General features: G+C 40.1%; 2 protein-coding genes across 7 annotated transcripts in view; one reads left to right on the top strand and one right to left on the bottom strand.

Annotated features, from left to right (window-relative positions):
- The window catches only part of LOC141110498 (uncharacterized), a 69837-nt gene extending 67780 nt beyond the window's left edge, over window positions 1-2057 (top strand). For all 4 annotated transcript variants that reach the window (XM_073601876.1, XM_073601874.1, XM_073601877.1 and 1 more), the window contains one exon: window positions 533-2057. In XM_073601876.1, the coding sequence (XP_073457977.1) occupies window positions 533-652 (120 nt within the window). In that variant the 3' untranslated portion in view covers window positions 653-2057. The remainder of the gene's footprint in view (window positions 1-532) is intronic.
- The window catches only part of LOC141110492 (myelin-associated glycoprotein-like), a 45048-nt gene continuing 22910 nt past the window's right edge, over window positions 787-22924 (bottom strand). For 2 of the 3 annotated variants that reach the window (XM_073601861.1, XM_073601862.1), the window contains exons 2-10: window positions 19316-19501; window positions 17926-17964; window positions 14928-15263; window positions 12671-12973; window positions 8552-8824; window positions 6274-6546; window positions 4835-4928; window positions 3979-4231; window positions 787-3295 (exon numbers count right to left, since the gene is read on the bottom strand). In XM_073601861.1, coding sequence (XP_073457962.1) covers window positions 3164-3295; window positions 3979-4231; window positions 4835-4928; window positions 6274-6546; window positions 8552-8824; window positions 12671-12973; window positions 14928-15263; window positions 17926-17953 — 1692 coding nt within the window. In that variant the 5' untranslated portion in view covers window positions 17954-17964; window positions 19316-19501 and the 3' untranslated portion in view covers window positions 787-3163. The remainder of the gene's footprint in view (window positions 3296-3978; window positions 4232-4834; window positions 4929-6273; window positions 6547-8551; window positions 8825-12670; window positions 12974-14927; window positions 15264-17925; window positions 17965-19315; window positions 19502-22924) is intronic. The other variant, XM_073601863.1, reaches the window with a different exon arrangement.

Raw genomic sequence — 22924 nt, 5'->3', positions numbered from 1 at the left:
GAAACTGATCATACACGGCTGCACCAGATTTCCCACTCTCCGGTTTTAATAAATCAACCCTCCCTGTCCTTTTTTGTTTACACTCATTTCTCCATTGTTTCTATCGTTGTCATAAAGGAAAGATACAGTAAGGTTCTTTGGGGTTGATCTACTAAAACCCAGAAAGTACAAAACCTGCTTCAGCTGTGCATGGTTTCTGTGCAGAGCTGCACCAGATTTTGCCCTCTTCAGCCTTAGTAAATCAACTCCTTTGCGTGTTCTTTTAAGCTCACTGGAAGTGACAAGATCACTGCATTTCTGGCAAGATCAACAGGCATTTTCCATATTTCTTCTAAACGTTCTTTTCACATTTCTTTTCCTGAAAAGTGAGAACTACCACATCTAAGAACTTTTTTGGGGTTTTGAAAAAAAAAAATCATCACATTAAACACAGTATATTGTTTTGTCTCTCGATCCGTAGTCCATGTTTTTTTTTTTTTTTTTACAATATTTGCATTTGTTTTTATTTTTATTTTTTTCTGTTTTATTTTAGGAAAATTGCTCCTCTGGTGTGGACGATATCAATTATTCATCGGTAAAGTTCGTCAAAGAGGTGCCTACAGAAAAAGTGGAACAATCCGATACAGACTACACAGAGATAAAATGTACATAGTTCATAATGGTGACCATTGTCACTGGGGTCTGAACATGATGGGTGATCCAAAATTTTAGAGTCTTTATAAAATATCTTCCAATAGGGATACCTGTTCCAGTGCAAATATGGCTTTACATAAACTTTAAATAATATTTAGGAATTTTAATAATATTTTATTGTAAATATTAAAAGGAAAAAAAAAAAGCTTGTGAAGGAAACAACTCGTTTTTCATAACGCAAAAACAGAAAAACACTGCGCTAAGCTAATACATGAAGCAGCTACATACGATGTGACAAACAAAAATACAGAATATATATATAAAATGTAGCGCATTTTTCATAACCACTTAACGAAGGGTAACTGTCTAAGAAACTTTGCAATCAATGAGATTTGGAAACATGGGAAGATATCTTTCGAAGAGAGATAAAAAAAAATGTAGCGATTTTAAAAGCCAAACCCATGTTACTCTCTAATGCTGTACTCAGCCCGGAGTTCAGTCTACTAGGAAGCAGACAGGGAGAAAATCATATCTTTGTGATATTTTGCTATTTTGTTCTTTGATGTTTATCATACAAAATTAATCAATATATTAATATTTATGTATATAGCTCTTTGTGGTAGAGGCATATTTCCATTGTATCTCCACATGATATTCTGCTTGGTGCCTTAGACCAAATGCATCATAATAAATGTCTAGTCTATGGATATGCCAGTTTACAGGCATCAAATAAGTGATATCGTAAAGAGTTCATATTTTAGAATTCACAAGTACTGTATATATTGCTTATAGCAAGATAGCAATAGAGCAGCTCACCACTTGTAACTATTAAAAAATAACGATATTTTTATATATACCTATACAGTATACATTAAAAGTAGCATAAATGAAAATGGAAAAAGGCAACCATTCTAACATTCATAGGACACATTTGTTGAGGATAGGAACAGAAAATTTCAAGCATACTGGATTATATTCTTGCTTGGGATCCCTAGATTTACCTTCTTCAGCTCAGCCACTATCAGCATATTTCTTCTGGTCACCTCCCTCTCTCAGATAATGTATAAATAGCATATATGTAAGCAGGGCAGAAGTTATTTTTTTTTTCCGACTGTCTGTTTCGGATTGAAACCTGGTTTAGACTAGAGTCCTATGTAGCTAGAGGGTGGAGTCACTGCCCTGACTCGGTTATTTATGTGTACAAATTCAGCTTAAGCTACTGAGCTTTATAAATATTACATTTATTTCAATAGGAGGTAAGGAAAAATTGCAAATAAACGGAGCACAGAGCTCCACCAGCTGGATTATAGAAAACATAATATTGATAGGCTAAATAGTTTATGTACCTTACTAAAAAAAAAAATTATAATTTAAAAATGAGTTTTGTAGCTCTGACTATAATAAATAAAAATAATATTTAGAAACTTTCTTTGTATTTACTTTAACATATCAAAAAATATCAAAATATATTATATATTATAACATCAAAATCCATATTAAACGTGTAAAGAACTATTAGATGTAAAAAAAAAGTGCGTACATTGTTTTTGGTATATACAATATGAACTGCAAAACCCCCAGAAAAGGTACTTTTTCTGCAAGGAGAAAGAGGGGATGTGTCCCTGCTCTGAGTCATTCAATTATGTGCGTGTCTTATTCCTATTCACAACACACACTATTCAGGCTATTTAAGACATAGTAGTGAATCAGACTTTAGAAAAGATGGTGTTTGCCTGATGATTGTCATTAGTTAGGGTGCTTTCACACTGGGGCGGTTTGCAGGCGCTATTGCGCTAATAATAGCGCCTGCAAACCGACCCGAAAGTGCCGCTGCTTTCATTCCAGTGTGAAAGCCCCGAGGGCTTGCACACTGGAGCGATGCGCTGGCAGGACGGTAAAAAAAGTCCGCCAGCAGCATCTTCAGAACGGTGAAGGAGCGGAGTGTATACCGCTCCTTTACCGCTCCTGCCCATTGAAATCAATGGGACGGTGCGGCTATACCTCTGAAGAGGCGCTTTGCGGTGGTTTTAACCCTTTCTCGGCCACTAGCAGGGGGGTAAAACCGCCCCGCTAGCGGCCGCATACCGACAGTAAAGCGCCGCTTACAATAGCTGCGCTTTACCGCCGACAACGCCCCCGCCCCAGTGTGAAAGGACCCTAACAGATGGTAAAATTAAATATGTATTGACAATGCCTTCTGAAAGAAAGGTAGCCTTTTGATAGCACCCCCACCCCCAATTAAGCTATACTTACCCATCACCAATTTCTCAAACTTCTGAGGCATCCCATCCTCCAAAGCAAAATAAAAATGTTACATCTGGAGCTTACAGTTTTTTAGGTCCTACATTCAGGCATTCAAGCACCCACAGTATTCAGGGACCCAAATGAATGCAATGAGAAACTAGAGATAACCCACCAACTACATGCAAATAGTATATTTGATGGATACTAATCATTGAACCCTGTGTATGAAGGTCACAATGTAAATTGCTAATACACCTAAGCATGCGTGAGATATCTTCAGGAAAACTCATGTGTTTGCATAAACAGACTCTTCTTCAAAAGAATCAAACTCCTTCTCAAAAGAGACAGGCTCCTCTTCATATTTTGGGCACTCATACATCGAATAAAGGTTATTGGGTTCAGACGTATAATCCGCTTCCTAACAAAATAAAAAGAAAAAAATATATATAAATATATCCTTCACAAATTCAACTAAATCAAGGTTAAAAAGAATGTTGCACTCCTCCTGTACAATACTAAACCTTTTATCCTTAATAAAGGGTGAAGGGCTGTGTTTGTGAGTGATCGTACTCAATAAATTTCTCTTTCTTTTAAAAATTAGTGTTACACTATGATCCTCCCTATCTACGTTGAATATCTATGAAGGTAGTAAAAGCTAAAGCCTTTGGAGGAGGGAGACCAGTAGTGGATTTAATAACAACATTTGTATGACCAGCTTATTTGGGTAATTTGTCATCTCCATTTGGTGAGTCTATTACCATTGGGATTATATCTGTGGACATTTTTTTTTATGTTATGCTCCTGGGAGTGAATCACTTGTAGATTGGACTGCCCCATGGAACGAACCACACAATATATGAATTTGTACCTAATAAACATTTGCACTTATTTTATTTAGAAGTTTTGCACATAAAATTTTAACAAATATTGCATTCTTATGTATGTATTATTTGTATTTAGTGTCGTTTTAGATTGTTTAGCACTGAAGTAAATTAACTATGCTTCCTAAAAATTAAGATCTAAAACAATATGCCTAGATTACATTTATAAACGTTTCCGAATGAAAGTTTTTTTTTTTTATATTAATAACATTAACTTCACCTCATTAGCCTTCATGGCACATTCAATGTTTCCATATAAACACTGCGATTCAGTGTTTCCATACAAGCAGTGCGATTCAGTGTTTCCGTACAAAGAGTGCGATTCAGTGTTTCCGTACAAAGAGTGCGATTCAGTGTTTCCGTACAAAGAGTATGATTCAGTGTTTCCCTTCAAGGAGTGTGGTTGGCAGTCTAAGTATTGATTTCTTGTAATAACGCGATCCTTAATTTTTTTTTCTTCCTTGGCGCTCTTCCTATAGAGGTTTAAAAGTATACAAAGGAATGGTATGTGTAACTTGTAGAAACATCATATTTATTTATATACAGTATAATGAATTAAACATTAGGAACAATTTGTCATTCTTGTTTTTAGCCTTCTGGTCCACACTGCCATTTTATTTTTGTACACATATTTTTTATCCCAGGGATCCTCAAACTACTGCCCTCCAGCTGTTGCGGAACTACACGTCCCATGAGGTATTGTAAAACTCTGACATTCACAGACATGACTAGGCATGATGGGAATTGTAGTTCCTGAACAACTGGAGGGCCGCAGTTTGAAGACCCCTGTTTTATCCCCATAACTTTAAAGGCATTAAATAGGCATGGTGTGCAACATTAAGTTTATTTCTATCACAATCTTTATTCTTTGACTGAACCAAGCAAATAAATAAATAAAAAGAGAAGACATGATTACTGTTTGTTAGCTTTAGTTCATCCCTGCGTACTTTGTAAAACAACAAGCAGTGTAACCCCATTACTTTAACGCAAGTGTTTCTTTGAAGTAGCTTCTGATTGGTTATCACAGTTTCTTTTGCAAAGTAAAGGTCAATGTTTCAGCTACAATATTGGCTTACCTGCTACCCAATAGAAGTTTAAGTGTAACGCCAACCAACAAGAGGACAGCAATTCCGACTCCACCAGCAATCACAAGATACTTTGTAATATCCACTGCAGTAAAATATACATATGCAGCTATTTAATTAAATGGGAATTCTTCACTGTGTATAATACTGAATCTTAAATACAAAATGCTAGTCATTAAAGCAGAAGTGATTAAATGAAAGATTGTACACTACAGCAGCGGCCATCAACTCCAGTCCTCAGGGCCCACTAACAGGCCAGGTTTTATGTATTACCTTGGGGAGATGCAGACTAGAATACTGCAATCACTGAGCAGCAAATTATATCACCTGTGATGTATTTCAGTTATCTTGCAAACCTGGGCTGCTGGTGGGACCTGAGGACAGGATTGATGACCACTGCACTACACTAATTTGTTGAGGGAGGTCTTTGACAGACAATAAAAGTATCGCTCCAAGGAGATCCCAACTAATTTAACCTACTCCCAGGGTTGGGTCTCAATGCACAATAATAATTTGGTCTCATAACTTCTCAAGAAGAATTCCAATCTGGGGGCAGATTTATTGTACTGTTATTGACTCAAAATCGAAAGTAATCCAAAGTTTAAAATACATATGAACTCCCAATGGGCAAGCCACAAAGCTTTTTTAAAGGCTTTCATGCTGGGCTGAGTACTAGTCATATCTTTCTCTATCCAATGTTGAAATGTAACTTTTATAATAGCACCTTCCAGGTGCCACAACCACCGCCGAAATAACGGTGTCATATATCCTCGATGAAGTCTCCATAATTAGAATGTTCAAGTAATTGGTGATTTCATCTATGACAGAATGCCACCTTCATCCCTGCTATTATGGGGATTTGGAGACATGTACTTGTGGGATGAAAACTATTGATTGAAGTCTCAAGTGATATATAGCGTTGGTTGATGATTTAAGTACAGTGGGGCAAAAAAGTATTTAGTCAGCCACCAATTGTGCAAGTTCTCCCACTTAAAAAGATGAGAGAAGCCTGTAATTGTCATCATAGGTATACCTCAACTATGAGAGACAAAATGTGGAAACAAATCCAGACAATCACATTGCCTGATTTTTGAAAGAATTTATTTGCAAATTATGGTGGAAAATAAGTATTTGGTCACCTACAAAAAAGCAAGATTTCTGGCTCTCACAGACCTGTATCTTCTTCTTTAAGATGCTCCTCTGTCCTCCACTCATTACCTGTATTAATGGCACCTGTTTGAACTTGTTATCAGTATAAAAGACACCTGTCCACAACCTCAAACAGTCACACTCCAAACTCCACTATGGTGAAGACCAAAGAGCTGTCGAAGGACACCAGAAACAAAATTGTAGACCTGCACCAGGCTGGGAAGACTGAATCTGCAATAGGCAAGCAGCTTGGTGTGAAGAAGAAAGTAAGTTGTACTTACAATAAACAGGAAGAAGCAGCTCTTCAGCACCCAATTTGTTTTCAGAGTAGCATGTCACGGCTGTCAAAGAGGATGTCGGTCCTTTTAGCAGACTCTTTGTCACGTGATCAGAAAAAGAGGTTATCACCTCATAACCTTCTTCTGACTTGGTTATGCTGGAGTTCATCAAGCGCCAGGTAACAAAAGGTGGTGGATTGGCTTTCACTATACAATTGCATTCCATAATCATAAACGTTGGTCGACAGTATGACTGTGGACTGATTTGTGGCTTATCTAAAAATAAGAATAGTAGAGTGATTATGAAGTAAGACATCCTTTAAATGTTATAGACCTCCTGCTTGAGTTTTTGATTTTTTTTTTTCTGAGGGGCACACAGTATAATACTGATAGGAGAGTATGTATTCCCTGAAAAAAAGAAAAAAAACGGAATGAAAAAGTGACTAGGTATAATAGATTGGGTGCTGTTCTTATATTCTTGGATATCCACCAGTTGTTAGTCTGATCTAAAAGGATCAATTTGCCTATCCCCAATTACAATGACACCATGGTGCATAATATTCAGGTTTATTCAATAACACTCACTTCCAATAGGATATTAGTAATAGATAGCCCGCATCGCAGAAAATTTCAGTATAAAAATATTTATGTTTCATTGGTACATAGTAGGTAAGGCTGAATAAAAACAATAGTCCATCCAGTTCAACCTGTGTAGGTGCAAGTGTGTCAGTGTCTATAATTATTTCCTATATCCCTGTATGTTGTGTTCTTTATGATGCACATCCAAGAGTCTCTTAAAAATATCAATACTCTCCGCTGCCAGAGTTCCACTTCCTTATTGCCTTTACAGTTAAAAACCCCCTGCTCAGTTTAGGGTTAAACCACTTCTCCTCCAACCTCATTGTGTGTTCCTGTGTCCTCCTACACTCATTGAGACTGAATAGTTTTATTCCAATGCTGGGATCACCATTGAGGCATTTTTAAATTGCTATCATCTCCTCTCAAGCGTTGTTTTTTCCAGTGAGAATACATTTAGTGTTTGCAGTCGTTCCTTGTAATTGAGGTCATTCAGTCCCCTTATTACTTTTGTTGCCCTTCTTTGGACTCTCTTCATTTCCAGCACATCCCTTCTGAGGCCTGGTGACCAGAACTGCATGGAACACTCCTCAGGTGGTCTAACCAGAGTTTTATAAAGTGGTAGGATTACCGTTTTATCTCTGCAGTATATCCCCTATTTTATGCATGCCAATATTCTGTAGGCTTTGGTAGCTGCAGCTTGACATTGCATGCTATTGCTCAATTTGTCATCTACATAAGGCTAAAAACACAGCCTTGCAGGAAAAGCTAACATGCTTCAGCCCAAAAAGACCTTCAACTAGGTTAATGTGGTACTCGGAAATAACTTTACAAGTCTGCATTAATAAATTCCTGATGTATCACTATGTATAGCAACATTATATATTTTTTAGAAAAGCTTCATATTATATCATTAAAAAGCCATCTATGTCAGTGACTTTGTCTAGGGTGGTGTGACAGTCTGCTGCTGGCAGAGGGAAGCATTTTCTCTGTCTTCTCTTGCCCAGTGATCAGACTCCAAAATTATAATTTTGTAGTGAACCATGAGAGGCCACAGCATGAGCTGATCTGTGTAAGATATTTGTAACATTATTCCTAATATGATAGTGCTATATCTGAGCTGATGATGAACCTAGATGATGCCTACACAAAGATGATTCTGCCCTTCTAAAGAAAACAAGTTTGGTAATCTCGGGGAGAGGTAATATATACATCTAAGTATTACATGTGCCCATTAATTAGCATGTATAGACAACATAAAAAAATATATCTGATGCTAGGTCTACTTTAAAGCCCCAATTCAGTCTTGGGTTGGGTGGAGAAGGTTTATAGTCACTGACAGGTATTTTTTGCTAAGTGTGGTACTGTAGGTCAAGAGAGCATCAAATGAAAAATCATTGTGAATCCAAAGTCTTTATCATTCAACTGGTTATAACAAGCAGGCAAAAGACAACCAACACGTTTCGGGAATCACACAATCTCCCCTTCATCAGGGCTGGGTGAAATGGCAGAATGTTAAATAGACTAAAACGACACTCCAAAACAGAGTGATCTGCAGGCAACGGATGTGATAAACTACAGTCAGTGCTGGTGTTCACAGTAGACATGGCAAGTGGCTCATTTGTAGCTAACCAAGTGTAATGGATCATTTATTATTCAGTCTTTTATAGTCAGATGTATTAGTACAAACAAAATCAAAACTTACATGTAATATTGAGTTCGGCTGCTGGAGATATCTGAATTCCAATTTTGTTCTGAGCTGTACAGTACACTGATCTCATGTTCGACGTGATATTTGATATTAGAATTGTAGTTTGATTTCCTGTTAGAGATATTAGTGTTCCGTCATTCGTTAACCCGTTCCAGATGTATTGGGAGACTTCTGGATTGCTTCGACTGGAACACCGTACAGAAACATTTTCCCCTTCTCTAATTTCACCCGCATTAATAATTGTCACTGTGGTATTTTTGGGTGAATCTAGTGTAAAAATAAAATATAACACAGGTGACAGATTAGTAGATATATACAAATAGACCTGTACTCAATGATAAAGCCGGACACTTTATAATGGATACATTAGTGCAGGTCTGCATTTATTAACTCCTTGGTACAGGCAGTACACTTATATGTGGCTTCTCGGCGGGTCACATGACCCAAATGCCCGACTCCTTAGAACTCTTAAAGCCGTGAGGCAGTCAGCGCCAAGGGGATCATGTTGGTACTGGGCAAGGGAAGCTTATACAGCAGATGTACTCCTCAAGAGTATGGGTTCCATCACATTGGTGGCAGTGGTGGGATTGTGCTTTCTTGCTGTGGACACATCCAAACCACCACCGGGATCCAAGATTGATATAGCAGACTTCGGTCACCCCAGCAAAGATATGGAGCTGGCATCAGAGTTTGAGGGGGTCCTGCGGATTGCCCTTTCAGTATACCCCTGGACTGTGTCTGCGGATCAATACCTGGAGCTCAGGCAGAAGATTCGGACTCTGGACTGGAGCCCTCCAGGTTGCTGGTATACACCAGGGCAAATACTTTTCAACCCCAGGGGAACAGGCCAGTGACCAACGGGAGTTGCGGATGCCATTCCTGGGAGAGCTGCCCCAGGAGCAATGGGTGTCTGAGTTGGACAGGCTGGTCCAGCAGGAGATAGAGCTGGACAACCAATATCGGGCTCTGCAATAACACACAGAGTAGGAATACTTATGGGAGACAACAGAATACTCTCTGGAGGGATATGACTTTGACGGCCCTGGATTGCTGTGGGAGAGCCTTACAGGTGATTTTGTGTCTGGTGATGAAGGGGAACCTACCCTTGAGGATTTGCAAGAATACAGAGAGGCTATGCTCGGTCTTGCAGGGGTCTCAGAGCTTAAACCTGATCTGGAATACTTGCTAAGGAAAGAAAAGCACCTGGAAAGGGCATACAGGGAACTGCTAGAACACGTTCAGCAGCATGCCCAGGAATCAGCAGCGGAAACTCCAGAGATTGCCATCCCCAAAGCTGAAGTGCTGACAACAGAGCAGAGCTCTGCTAGCCTCTGCCCAGCACTGATTACATCTTCTGGGTTCCACGGACAGGAAATGGTGAACCTCTATTCCCAGACACCAGTTCCAGAGACTGGGGATTTAATAGACTTTTCTGCTGAGGAGTAACAACCCTGTGGGCCTCCAGCAGAAGAGCTGGCTTCAGAGAATGGCGCTATTGACCTCTACACACAACAATCAACTCTGCAGGAGCTCCAGGGATGAAATGCAACCGCCACCTCAAAACTGCAGCTTGAGTTGATATCAATTGACGGGACTGCAGTCTCCACTGACAACAACCCTGCAGAAGAGCTTGCAACAGGGCAGAGTGCTGCTGGCCTCTCCCCTGAACTAACAAAAGATGGATTTCTTGTGGTAGTGGATGGGACTGCAGTCTCCACTGACACAACCCCAGAAAAAGGTTTGGTATTGGGACAGGAGGATATCAGCCTTGCTCTCACAACATCTAGATTTTCATCTAGCAAAAGTGGATGGGACTACGGTCCCCACCTGTATACCACAGGGATGCTGTGCAGTCGGCCCAGATCCCCAACAGCATGATGGAGTGAGCCCAGTCACCCTGTCTTCTCTCCAGCGGTTGAAAGCATTCCAGGGAGAAGGGCAAGTCCGTACTTCTCCCCAGTGGCGGGTATGTTCTACAATTGAGGCAGAGGTTGGCTGGGTGAGTAATGCTCTGTTCAGGACAACTTGTTTGGGGTACTGTGTTGGTACAGGCATTGGGGGGACTGGAACTATGGACTAACTTCAAAGTCAACCCGTCTGGGGTCTCCTCCTGTGTTAGTCTCCTGCCGAAATGGGAGACATGTGATAGGAGTCACTTTGGGCGGGGGACCCATGGAACCCAGCTTACATTAGAGGGATCTTGGATCGTGCTTATACCAGGCAAGGGAATCTTATACGGCAGACATACTCCTCAAGAGTATGGGGTCTGTCACACCTGGATTTGACTTGGTATCAGCCTCCACAGTCCCTGAAATGCAGAGCTCAAACTGAGAGAGGGAGAAGTGCAAGGAGCCAATCAGTTCAGCTGTAGTTCTCATGTGCTAACAAGGAACATGCTGATGGCGGTCTACTACAGAGTAACAGAGATAGGAGCTCATCAGTTTACTTTTCCTTCTTTCACTTTCCAGTCATAGGCTGGAAAAAATGGAAAGCTATCACTGGAACCCTAAGGATAGCAATCATAGTAGTAATTTGACAGGCTATCTGCATTCTGGGTTGGCAGCTTATGTAAGCCAAAGAATTTCCACTGCTTCCTTGGTGTGCAACTGGTAAATGGAATGAATTTGAGATTGAAGTGCCACACCAAGAGTTTGCTATACAAACATACATTTATTACAGTAGGAGATCAATTAAAACACTTTCTCACAGAGCCAACACATTCGGGAGGCAAAAATGTCCCCCTTCTTCAGGGCTTTAGAGATACAACAAAAATATATCTATATATACATATGCAAATTTGATAAAATAACACATTGAAAAGATAATATCATGGATATGTTTAAATGTATAATAATTATATAAAACACATTATAACAGAATAACCAAAACCACACTGAGCTAAGGCTCTATATGCAAAAAACGTGCTTATGGAAAAGCTACTAGCACCCCCAATATAGTAGTGGTCTTCAAACTATGGCCCGGAGGCCAGATGAGACCCTTTGTATGGGGCATAATTGCTCCCCACTGACACCAATGAAGGGGCACAATTCCTCCCAATGACATCAAAAATGGGGCAGAATTCATCCCACTGACAATAAAGATGGGGCATTGTTTTTTTTTCCTACTGATGTCAGGACCTTGTCTACTCCCAATGGCCGGTCCGGCCCCGCTAAAGTCTGAAGGATATTAAACTGGCCCTTTCTATGGAAAGATTGGAGACCCCTGTAATATAGATAACACTATAATATAATGTTGCACTATTCCAGGAAGCATATATCACAAGACCGTTCATAACCAAAATGTAGTGAAAATGTAGTGAAAACAAGCATAAGAATTAAAAAAAAGTCAGTGCTGATCAGATAAAAAGAAGTGCTTCTGCTACAAGTCAAATATCCGCGGAGAACCAGCAATCTTAGATCTCCGTGATCAAATAATGTAGTGTGATCTCACAAGGCTCTTCACCAATATAAAACTTTGTGTCCTCCACTTATTAACACTCTGAGGCTTACAAGAGGGTATGCTTAATTGGAATATTGGTGAGATTACACTCAACAACTCACATCAGCATCTCTCCTCCAGATCCGAGGCAACATAGAGGGAAGTATAAAAAAAAGAGCAAACAAACTCAACATAGTATAAAATCTGGATGTATCAGCTTTATTAAAATGGTTAGAAACATTTAAATACTGTATATGGGCTGTATACAGCATCCTATACAAATACCACAACTCCCAAATGTGCATGCTCGGTGACATCCCAACCTCCAGCTCCAACGCATTTGGTCAAATAGGACGTCATCGTAGGCATGGAGATCTAAGATTGTTGGTTCACCATTGATGTTTGTCTTGTATGAGAAGCAATTTTCCAATTAGATCTGGACTGACTATTTTAATTTTTATGTTTGCTTTCACTTTCATTTTGCTTATGAACAATCTGTTAATTTATACTTACACGAATAAATTTTATATATATATATATATATATATATATTGCAAAAATATGAAAACATTGCCCCTGCAACAGTTTTTATTTTCAGTTTTACACAATTTAGATTTTTTAAAATCTGTATCTCATTTTTTTTTTAAAGCAGTTAAATAATAAAACATAACTCACACAAGACATTGATCGTATAGCTCCTGCTCCGGGGACTTGTTTGGACCTTCATATACTTTGTCTGACAGTGTACAGTGAGCCCATGATGACTGACAGATGCCCTGATTATTTGGGTAGATACAAATTGCCAGATGCCATTTTCAAGGTCCACCGCCTTTGGTGAGATCTCTCCCAGTACCTTATTCCAAACTAAGGATGGTGGTCTCATATTACATGTATGGTTTGTACTGCAGGTCATTATCATTGTGTCTCCTTCCATGATATTTTTAGAATTGACTTGTAGCTCAGGGGCCTCTGCCGTACCTGTGAACAGAAACATTTTTTATTTAAAGTAAATTTAAAGAAAAATTAAGAAATGTATTTTATGTATTTCTGCTTAGCAGATTTTATAGGTGGTGACTGCATTTGTTTTTTCATTTTAAGTTTTTGTTTTCCTTTATTTTCATTTTATTATCCTGCCAGTGGCACACTTCATGTATCTAATGTATAGCTGTCTTGTCACCCTAGAACTGAAAGTTTTTTTAGGATTAGAAAACATCTCCTCTCCTTAACACAGGGGGATGTGTTATGTAGTCCACGGAAAAAAACTGGGAGCAATGTTAACTATTGAAAGTCCGTAGAGACAGAGAGCACAGAAGACTCACTGTATTTTTGGCAGGATCAACAGGTATATTTTATACACTTATCAAACCGATATAACAAAGTATTTTCAATCATATTTTTAACTGACCAAAATGGAGCACACAATAAAAGTTTGCCACACAGTTTCTGTAGTCTTTGGCCCCCAGCCTCCTAAATAGCTCTAGCTCAGCCACCCCTTCAAGTCAGACCTGGAGCAGTAGCCCCCGTTTTGTTTTAAAAAGATTTTTTAAGGTAAGTCATTAATGATACAATTTTCTTTCCTTCCACCAGGAGTGGAAGGAAAGAAAATTGCTTGATTCCCTTATCAACACACTTATGAGGGAATCCCTCCCGCAGTGCTATTATGTTCTGCTGGTGGGGAGCCTTCCCTGATGGCAGAACACAATAATCACTGCTAGCAGCTATAGCCATCTGACATGCTGGTTGTATTGAAGTCGATCGATGGATTGACTTCAGTACAATCAGCCTGCAAATAGATGGAATGAATCTCGGCCAGTCTCTGCTGAACCGTCCAAGATTTTATCCATCTATGGCCGGCTTAAAGTGATTGTAAAGTCTTGTTTTATTTTTTCCTATTAAAATAACAAACATGTTATACTTACCTGCTCTGTGCAGTGCTTTTGCACAGAGCAACCTGGATCCTCCTCTTCTCGGGTCCCTGGCTAGAGCTCCTGGCCCGTGTTGAGTGCCCCCACAGCAAGCAACTTGCTATAGGGGCACCCAAGCCAAGCTAAAGCGCCGTGTGTCCATTCAGACACAGAGCCACGGTCGGCCCCGCCCTCTCTCTCCCGATTGGCTAACTGAGCTTGATTGACAGCAGCGGAAGCCCATGCAGCTGCTGTGTCACAGCCAGGAGGGAGAGACCCAGAATGGCTAAAGCACTCGTGGACATCACTGGATAGAGATGGGGCTCAGGTAAGTATTAGGGGGACTGAGGGGGGCTGCTGCACACAGAAGGCTTTTTATCCTAATGCATAGAATGCATTAGGATAAAAAACCTTCTGACTTCACAATCACTTTAAAGTGGTTTTAAACCCTTTACAACCACTTTATACTACAGGCAAGCCTATAATAAGGCTTACCTGTAGCTACACTGGGTATCTCCTAAACCTGCACGGTTTAGGAGATATCCCTGTATTTGCATGTGCTGACGTCATCGGCACATCTGCACTTAAGCAAACTGAAGCAATGGCACGTACATGCTGTTGCTTCAGTTGTACTGTGCCATTACCGGTGGCTCCCGTGTGCATGCGCAGGAGTGACGTCATCCAGCTCCAGCCAATCACAGCGTTGGGGCCGCGATACCCGGAAGTAACCCCCGGAGAGATGTCGGCCGCCGGAGCGGTGAACGAGGACTGCTGCGGGTGCTTCAATCTCAGGTAAGTAATTCATAATGAGCTAGTATGCTATGCATACTAGCTCATTATGCCTTTGTCTTGCAGGTTTTTTTTTCAGAATTTTTTTTAAAGGGTTTACAGCCACTTTAAGTCAATTTATGTATTTATTTGTTTATTGTATATTTATCTGTTTGATGATCTTATTTACATATGCATATAAAACAAAACATTCTCTATAAATAAGATAAGGTAATTATATAAAGTTAGAAGAGACTTACCTGATACACGTAGGTCAACAGATGAGGGGGAACTATAATTTCTAACACCATTGACCTCTATGAGGAATCGATACACCTTGGAATGTTCTCTGGTGATGTCCCTTATCCACAGGGAGCAGTTACCAACTTCAAGGTTATCCGCCAAGGATGTCTGCTTGTTGGGGAAAATTATTTCTTGGGTTTCCTCCTGATACCACAAGATTCGCTTCATTTTAGATCTATCTGATTCTGGTAGTGTGTACCGGCATGGAATCACCACACAGTCACCGGATAAAGCTCTTATCTGCCTAGGGATGGTCACTGACCAGCCTGTGCTCATGACATAAGGGAGAACAACTGACAAATAAAACACAATAGAGAGATTATTCAAGAGGATTAAGATGGGAGAGGAAAGTTCTAGTAAAGGAGGGTAAATACTGTAGGAAGAATGGGGTAAAAGGCAAAAGAAAGACGTAATGGCATTAGAAGGGAGGTAAGAAGCAAGAAAGGAGAGGAGAGCGGAGGAGAGGAGAGGAGAGGAGAGGAGAGGAGAGGAGAGAAGAGAAGAGAAGAGAAGAGAAGAGAAGAGAAGAGAAGAGAAGAGAAGAGAAGAGAAGAGAAGAGAAGAGAAGAGAAGAGAAGAGAAGAGAAGAGAAGAGAAAAGGAAAGACAGGAGAGGAGAGGAGTGGAGAGGAGAGAGTAGAATAAAAGAGAAGAGAAGAGAAGAGAAGAGAAGAGAAGAGAAGAGAAGAGAAGAGAAGAGAAGAGAAGAGGAAAGGAAAGACAGGAGAGGAGAGGAGTGGAGAGGAGAGGGTAGAATAAGAGAGAAGAGAAGAGAAGAGAAGAGAAGAGAAGAGAAGAGAAGAGAAGAGAAGAGAAGAGAAGAGAAGAGAAGAGAAGAGAAGAGAAGAGAAGAGAAGAGAAGAGGAAAGGAAAGACAGGAGAGGAGAGGGTAGAATAAGAGAGGAGAGAAGAGGAGAAGGCCGGAGGTTGAAGGGAAGAGGAGAGGCAGAAAGGCAAGGGGGGGGGATGGGAGGGAAGGGAAGGAGAGGAGAGGGAAGGGAAGATAAAAATATGTAAAACGATGTAAAATGGAAAAATGTGTTAAAAGGCAAAAGAGAGATGTAATGGGATTATAAGGGAGGGAAGAGTGAAGAAAGGAGAGGAGAGTGTAGAAAAGGAGAGGAGAGGAGAAAAGAGGAGAAGGCTGGGGGAGGGAATGAAGGGGAGGGGGTGGAAGGCAAGGAAGGAAATGGAAGGGGCAGAGAGGGGAGAGGAGAAAGGGGAAGGGAAGGAGAGTGGATGAGAGGTAGGTAAGGAGAGGAGAAGAGGGGAGAGGAGAATAAAGTAGAGGAGAGGAGATGGAATAGGATAGGATTAAAAGGAAATGAAAAAGGGGGAGGGGGGGTGAGGTGGAAGGAGAAGGGAGAGGAGTGCATGGGAAAAAAATAAAGATAGGGTTAAGAAGGCAGGTAAGAAAGGAGGGAATAGAAAGGTAAGAAGGGAGGGGGTAAAGGGAAAAACAACTGAATAAAATGATTAAGAAGGTAGAAAGGAAAAAAAAGGGGATACAAATGTGAGAAAAGAAGAGGGAAGGAGAGAAAATTAAAATGAAAGGTAATAGCCAAATAAAATAATGATAGGTTTAGAATGGCAGAATGGAAAGGAAAGGTAAGAATAGGAGTAGAGGAAAAGATGGAAAATGTAACAGACATAGTAAATAATGATAGGATTGAGGGATTAGGGAAACGTGAAGGTAAAGAAAGGACTGAAAGGGTTAGGAAGGCAGAAGGAGGTAAAAAAGAGATAAAGAAGGTAAAGAAGAGGAGAGGGCTGAAAGGCAAGGAAATGCATGACGTAATTAATTCCTATTGGTTGAGTGCAGTATAACCACGTCCTGCTTGTAGGCTGTAAATATTCTGTCTCGGTTTGAGGTGGTTTTTACCAGGATCATGATCGCAGTTACAGTCATAATCCCAGTATTGTTCTATTCTGATGGTTATTACCCTTTCAGCCAAAGTGGTAAAAGTCAGGTAAAAGTGATCTGCATGATCACATTTACAGGTGGTGGACAGGGGTCCCCCCTCTTCTGCCAGCGCCACATTTCCCGGACTCTCCTGTCACACCGTGAAGCCTGGTACCGATGCAAATGGTTGGGTTGCATTCCTTGTGAAGAATGGAAGGAACCAAAGTTCCTGCCCCTCTTCTTTGACGTTAGAAACCAGAAGCAACAAGATTCCATCACTTTCTGTTTCGGTATGTTTATTGACAAGCCGTTACTGGCTTGTGCAGCATCTGATCAAGCCAATTTCAGTTTTATCATATGTTTTGGAGGCCAGAGGAGAGATATTGGGTCTGATAGACCCCAGATTTTTCCAAAAAGATGACCTGTCACAGGTCATTCTTTGCAATATAAATAAAGTTGATCCAAAAAAAAAAATGTATGGGTACAGTGTAAAAATGCGAACAAGCATGTAAGTCCCACAAGCATATGTAAATGGTGATCGAAGCACACACGTGATGCATCACCATGAACCTCAGAGTAAGAGCAATAATTCTAGTGCCAGACCTGTGTAACACTAAACTGGTAACCTTTAAAGGCTTTTAAAGCATCACCTATAGATAATTAAATATACTGTAGTTTGTTGCCATTCCATGGGCATGCGCATTTTTAAAATGTGACATGTTTGGTATCTATTTACTCGGCATAACATCACCTTTTTTATTTTACAAACAAATAGGGGTATTGTATTGTGTTTGCATTCACTAATTAAAGTGTATTTTTTTTCCAGAAAACTCGTGTTTAAAAAACTGCTGCACAATTATCATGTGAAATAAAAAATTGCAACACCCACCATTTCAATCTCTAGGGCATCTGCTTAAAAAATATGGTGATTCTAAGTAATTTGCAGGTTTTTAACATGTGTGAGAGGAATTGCAGAATTGGCCTGCGGGTCAAGTCCTAATAACTCATACTATTAAAAACTTAACATTTTGTGTATTTTATACTATATGTTACCTTGTAGGAAAAATAATTGTTTCATCATCTTGGGGACCCCTGAAGGAACAGCAAAGCAAAACACTGTGAGAGAAGTTTTCATAAAAAAATATTATAACAAAAACAATGGCAAAACTGGAAACTATAATATACAGTATATACAATACAATATAATATATATATTACAAAAAAGAAAAAGTCTAGCCCTGGGACTTTACATGAGGTGAGCACCGCTAAGCCAATAAGAGTAACAACAGTAAATACAGTATATATTTATTCAGTAAAAATAATACATGCATTGATATCATCAGTAAAAGCCAATTCAATGAAACGCGTCGGGTACATCTGATGCTTGTATGTTATGTGATGTCCATAAGTTTATGTACCATTTCTTTTTACGCAATCTATTTATATGTACTCTGTGTGAATTGGCTTTTACTGATGATATTAATGCATGTATTATTTTTACTGAATAAATATATACTGTATTTATTGTTGTTACTCTTATTGGCTTAGCAGTGCCCACCTCATGTAAAGTCCCAGGGTGAGACTTTCTTTTTTGTTGCATATTGTAGGGATGGAGGTGCATCACTGGTGACACCAGACCTTCCTCTTTTTCTTAAATATATATTTATATATATATATATATATATATATATATATATATATATATATATATATATACACACACATATATATATATATATATATATATATATATATATATATATATATATATATATATATATATATGTGTGTATATATATATATATATATATATTTATATATATATATATATATACACAGCAGGGGTAATGCCGGACCCCTGCAGAGAGACCTCTGCTTCCACACAGAAAGCAGGGAGCCATCTTTTACAGCATACTGACAGGGAAGAGGTTCTGTGCATTCTGTGCATGAAGGTAAAACACCTTCTGTGTGCAGCGTCCCCCCAAGCACCCCTTAATACTTACCCTGAGCCAGATCTTAAGAAGATGTGCATGAGAGCCAGGGATGCTCCCTCTTCATTGGCTGAGACAGCAACGGGAGCCATTGGCTTCTGCTGCTGTCCATCACAGCAAGTGATCCAATCAGGACAGAGAGGGGGGGACTGAGCTATAGCTGCAGCTCAGGAGCAAGCCTGCTCAGGTGCCCCCATTGCAAGCTGCTTGCTGTAGGGGCACTTGGCAGGAGGGAGGGGCCAGGAGTGCCAGTGGTGGACACGAGAAGAAGAGGATTGGGGCTGTTCCGTGCACATCTTTTGTTTTATTGCACCTAAACCTGATATACATTAAACGTTCAATTAGGCTTTAAAGGGTGACTCCACTTTCGCGGAAAAAAATAGCAAATAAAAAAAATAATACGGCATATAGAATATCATACAGTATTGTAATTGAATGTTATTAATAATTACCTTTCCCTTTCAATCTGCAGCCGCTGTAATTTTCTGTAAATGCAGTGCAATATGGCTACCTGGAGGTGTTCTGTACACAGAATGTGTACCGGCCACCCCCTAGAAACATAATTTCCTGCTGTGTGATTGGCTCACTGATTTTCCCAGAAGTCTGCACTAAGTTACAAGTCCGATTTTTGGCATCCCCTGCAACAAAAATTAAATTTTTTGGTGAGATACTCCCAATAGGAAATCACACCCAGGCCCAGCACTTTTCCTCATTAGAGCCCTGCAGGTGCAATAGCTAGTTGATAATTATGAAACCACTCCCATTAGACTCACTTAGCACAGAGGAACAAATAGGGATTTCTTTAGAATAACAAAAAGTCGGAATCTGCAACAAATTCTGTTAAAATCCCTGCAATGTACATAGATCACCCAGAGGGGAATGTGTTTTTTTCAACAAAATTGGAGTTACTCTTTAACAATGAGATAGATTACCACAACCCTAACAAGGTCTGTTCTCAAAACACAAATAGAATAATTAGCACATTTGCTAACATATAATTATTTTGCAGATTTTAATCAAAAATCTAAAAAAACGCTTCAAAATGTTGAAATATTTGTTTATACCAATGAATACAAATGTTCTTTCAGTGCAGAAGCATGGAATAATTGTTTTTCACACCTAATGCCGTAAGCCAGGGGTCTCCAACTTTTCAAACAAAAGGCCAGTTTATTGCCCTCCAGACTTTAGGAGGGCCAGATTGTGCCCAGCGGGGGGGCAAAAAATGTCACGGGCACGACATCACTGAGAACAAATATGGCCTCAGGGTTAGTGGTCAATCAGAGGAAGAGAAGTGTCCCTTATTAGTAGGAGGAATGGTATCCCATCATTAGCATTGATGGAAGAAATAGTGCTCCATTGTTGGTGTCAGTGGGAGGAAGGGGCCTGATAAAAGCTAGCAAAGGGCCACATCTGGCCCTCGGGCCGCAGTTTGAAGACCCCTGCTTTAACCACTGGCCGACCAATGCACAATGACACAATGGCATCGCTGGCAAATGGGCGTACATTGCGGCATTGTGGTGGCGCCCGCCGCGTGCTCCGTGACATGGCCCGCAGGTCCCGCGGACTTCGATGTCCGCCGGGGGCCCGCGATTGTGTCACGGAGCGGAAGAACGGGGAGATGCCTTTGAGAATTTCCCCATTCTGCCTAGTGAAATGTCATCGGGAGCAGTGATCGCTGTCATGTCAATGGAAGCCCATCCCCCCCCACAGTAGAACACCTCCCTAGGACACACTTAACCCCTTGAATCTCCACCTAGTGTTTAACCCCTTCCCTGCCATTGTCATTTACACAGTAATCAGTGCAATTTCAAAGCACTGATCGCTGTATAAATGTGAATGGTCCCAAAATGGTGTCAAAAGTGTCCAATGTGTCCGCCATAATGTCGCAGTCACGATAAAGATCGCAGATCGCCGCCATTACTAATAAAAAAAAAATGAATAATAAAAATGCTATAAATCTATCCCCTATTTTGTAGACGCTATAACTTTTGCGCAAACCAATCAATATTACGCTTATTGCGATTTTCTTTTTACCAAAAATATGTAGAAGAATACATATCGGCCTAAACTAAAAAATCGTGATCTCGATTCACCTCCTCTGACGATCTCTCCTGCAGAGGTTGCCGATTCTTTCATATAACAAGTGGAGAGACTTTATCTGCTCACTCAGCTGTCCAAAGAAAGCATGCGGGCATTCTGCCAAGTCTTTAACTTGATACATTTTAACTAAGCTTCCTTCTTAGATCAAAGGCAAAGAACTTCTGTGTAAATAAATAAGCTGGGCAGTCTGCCAAGTTTTCAACCACGTGTAAATGCAGGAAGTTTAACCACTTAAAGTCTAAATCTTTTTCTGACACTTCTTTCTTAAAGCAGAGTTCCACACAAAAATGGATCTTCCGCTTTTCGGAACCCTCCCCCCCTCCGGTGTCACATTTGGCACCTTTCAGGTGGGAGGGGGGTCCAGATACCTGTCTAAGACAGGTATTTGCACCCACTTCCGGCATAGACTCCCACGGGAGTCTATGCCTCTTCCTGTCCCTCCGCGCTGTCTGCTGGGAACACACAGCTCCCAGGAGATAGCGGGGACCAGTTACGACGCGCAGCGCGACTTGCGTATGCGCAGTAGGGAACCGGGAAGTGAAGCCGCAACGCTTCACTTCCTGATTCCCTCACCTAGGATGGCGGCGGCAGCTGCCGAGTGTCGAGCGATTCATCGGCATCGGCTGCTGACATTGCTGGACCCTGGGACAGGTAAGTGGCCATGTATTAAAAGTCAGCAGCTGCAGTATTTGTAGCTGCTGGTTTTTAATATTTTTTTTTTTTTTGGGTGGACTCCCTCTTTAAGTTAAAATCAATATTTTTTGCTAGAAAATTACTTGGAACCCCCAAACATTATATATATTTTAGCAGAGACCCTAGGGAATAAAATGGCAATTGCTGCAATATTTTATGTCACACTGTATTTGCCCAGCGGTCTTTCAAATGCAATTTTTTGGGAAAAAATACACTTTAATGAATAAAAAAAAAACAAAAAAAAAAAAAAAACAACGAAACAGTAAAGTTAGCCCAATTTTTTTGTTTTAATGTGAAAGATGATGTTACGCTGTGAGAATCGTGAGAGAATTGTGATCTATCTCCTAAGCAAAAAAATTGTGATTCTCATTTTAGCCAGAATCGTGCAGCTCTAGGATATTTATTATAGCAAAAAGTAAAAAATATTGTTTTTTTTTTTTTGTTTTTTTTTAATTGTCTCTCTTTTTTTGTTTATAGCACAAAAAAATAAAACCGCAGAGGTGATCAAATACCACCGAAAGAAAGCTCTATTTGTGGGGAAGAATAGGACGTCAATTTTGTTTGGGTGCAACGTCGAACAACCGCGCAATTGTCAGTTAAAGCGACGCAAAAAGTGCTCTGGTCAGGGAGGGGGTAAAATCTTCCGGGGCTGAAGTGGTTAAGCTACAATAAAGTTTCTGAAAGCAAAGGGTGAGTGCGGTTTTCAAAGGAAGTATGACGTCACAATCCAACCAGAGACATAGTGCCGATTCAGGGGCAGGAGACGTGTCATATACGATACATTGAAAACCAGATATGAACTTTCTACATGACAGGTAATAAGGTCACTAAAACTCAGTTTAACAGCTAACATTTTCTGAAGAATATAAAATGACTTCCCATACATATTTGTATCACACACGTTGTTTGGCTAAAGTTCCTAAAAAAGAAAAATCTAATAATTGCAGAGAAGGTCTCTATTTGTTGCTTTTTTTATATTTCATGTAGAATGTTCAGGGGTTAATTATGCCATTTACTGGTTAATTCCATAGATGGAAAATAAACATTTTAGGTTTCTGTTTCAGAATTTATGACCAGTTGTTGAATAGATAGAAAGACGTAAAGTACTAAACGCAGAGTGTTTAACTGCTTCAGCCCCGGAAGGTTTACCCCCCTTCATGACCAGGCCATTTTTTGCGATATGTACTTAGTTTAACTGACATTTGCGCGGCCGTGCGGCGCTGTAGACAAATAAAATTGACGTCCTTTTTTCCCCACAAATAGAGCTT

This window comes from Aquarana catesbeiana, linkage group LG10 (assembly GCF_042186555.1).
Source record: "Aquarana catesbeiana isolate 2022-GZ linkage group LG10, ASM4218655v1, whole genome shotgun sequence".
NCBI classification, from domain to species: Eukaryota; Metazoa; Chordata; class Amphibia; order Anura; family Ranidae; genus Aquarana; species Aquarana catesbeiana.
Note: the sequence above shows the minus strand (reverse complement) of the source record. Positions and strands in the feature narration are given on the sequence as shown.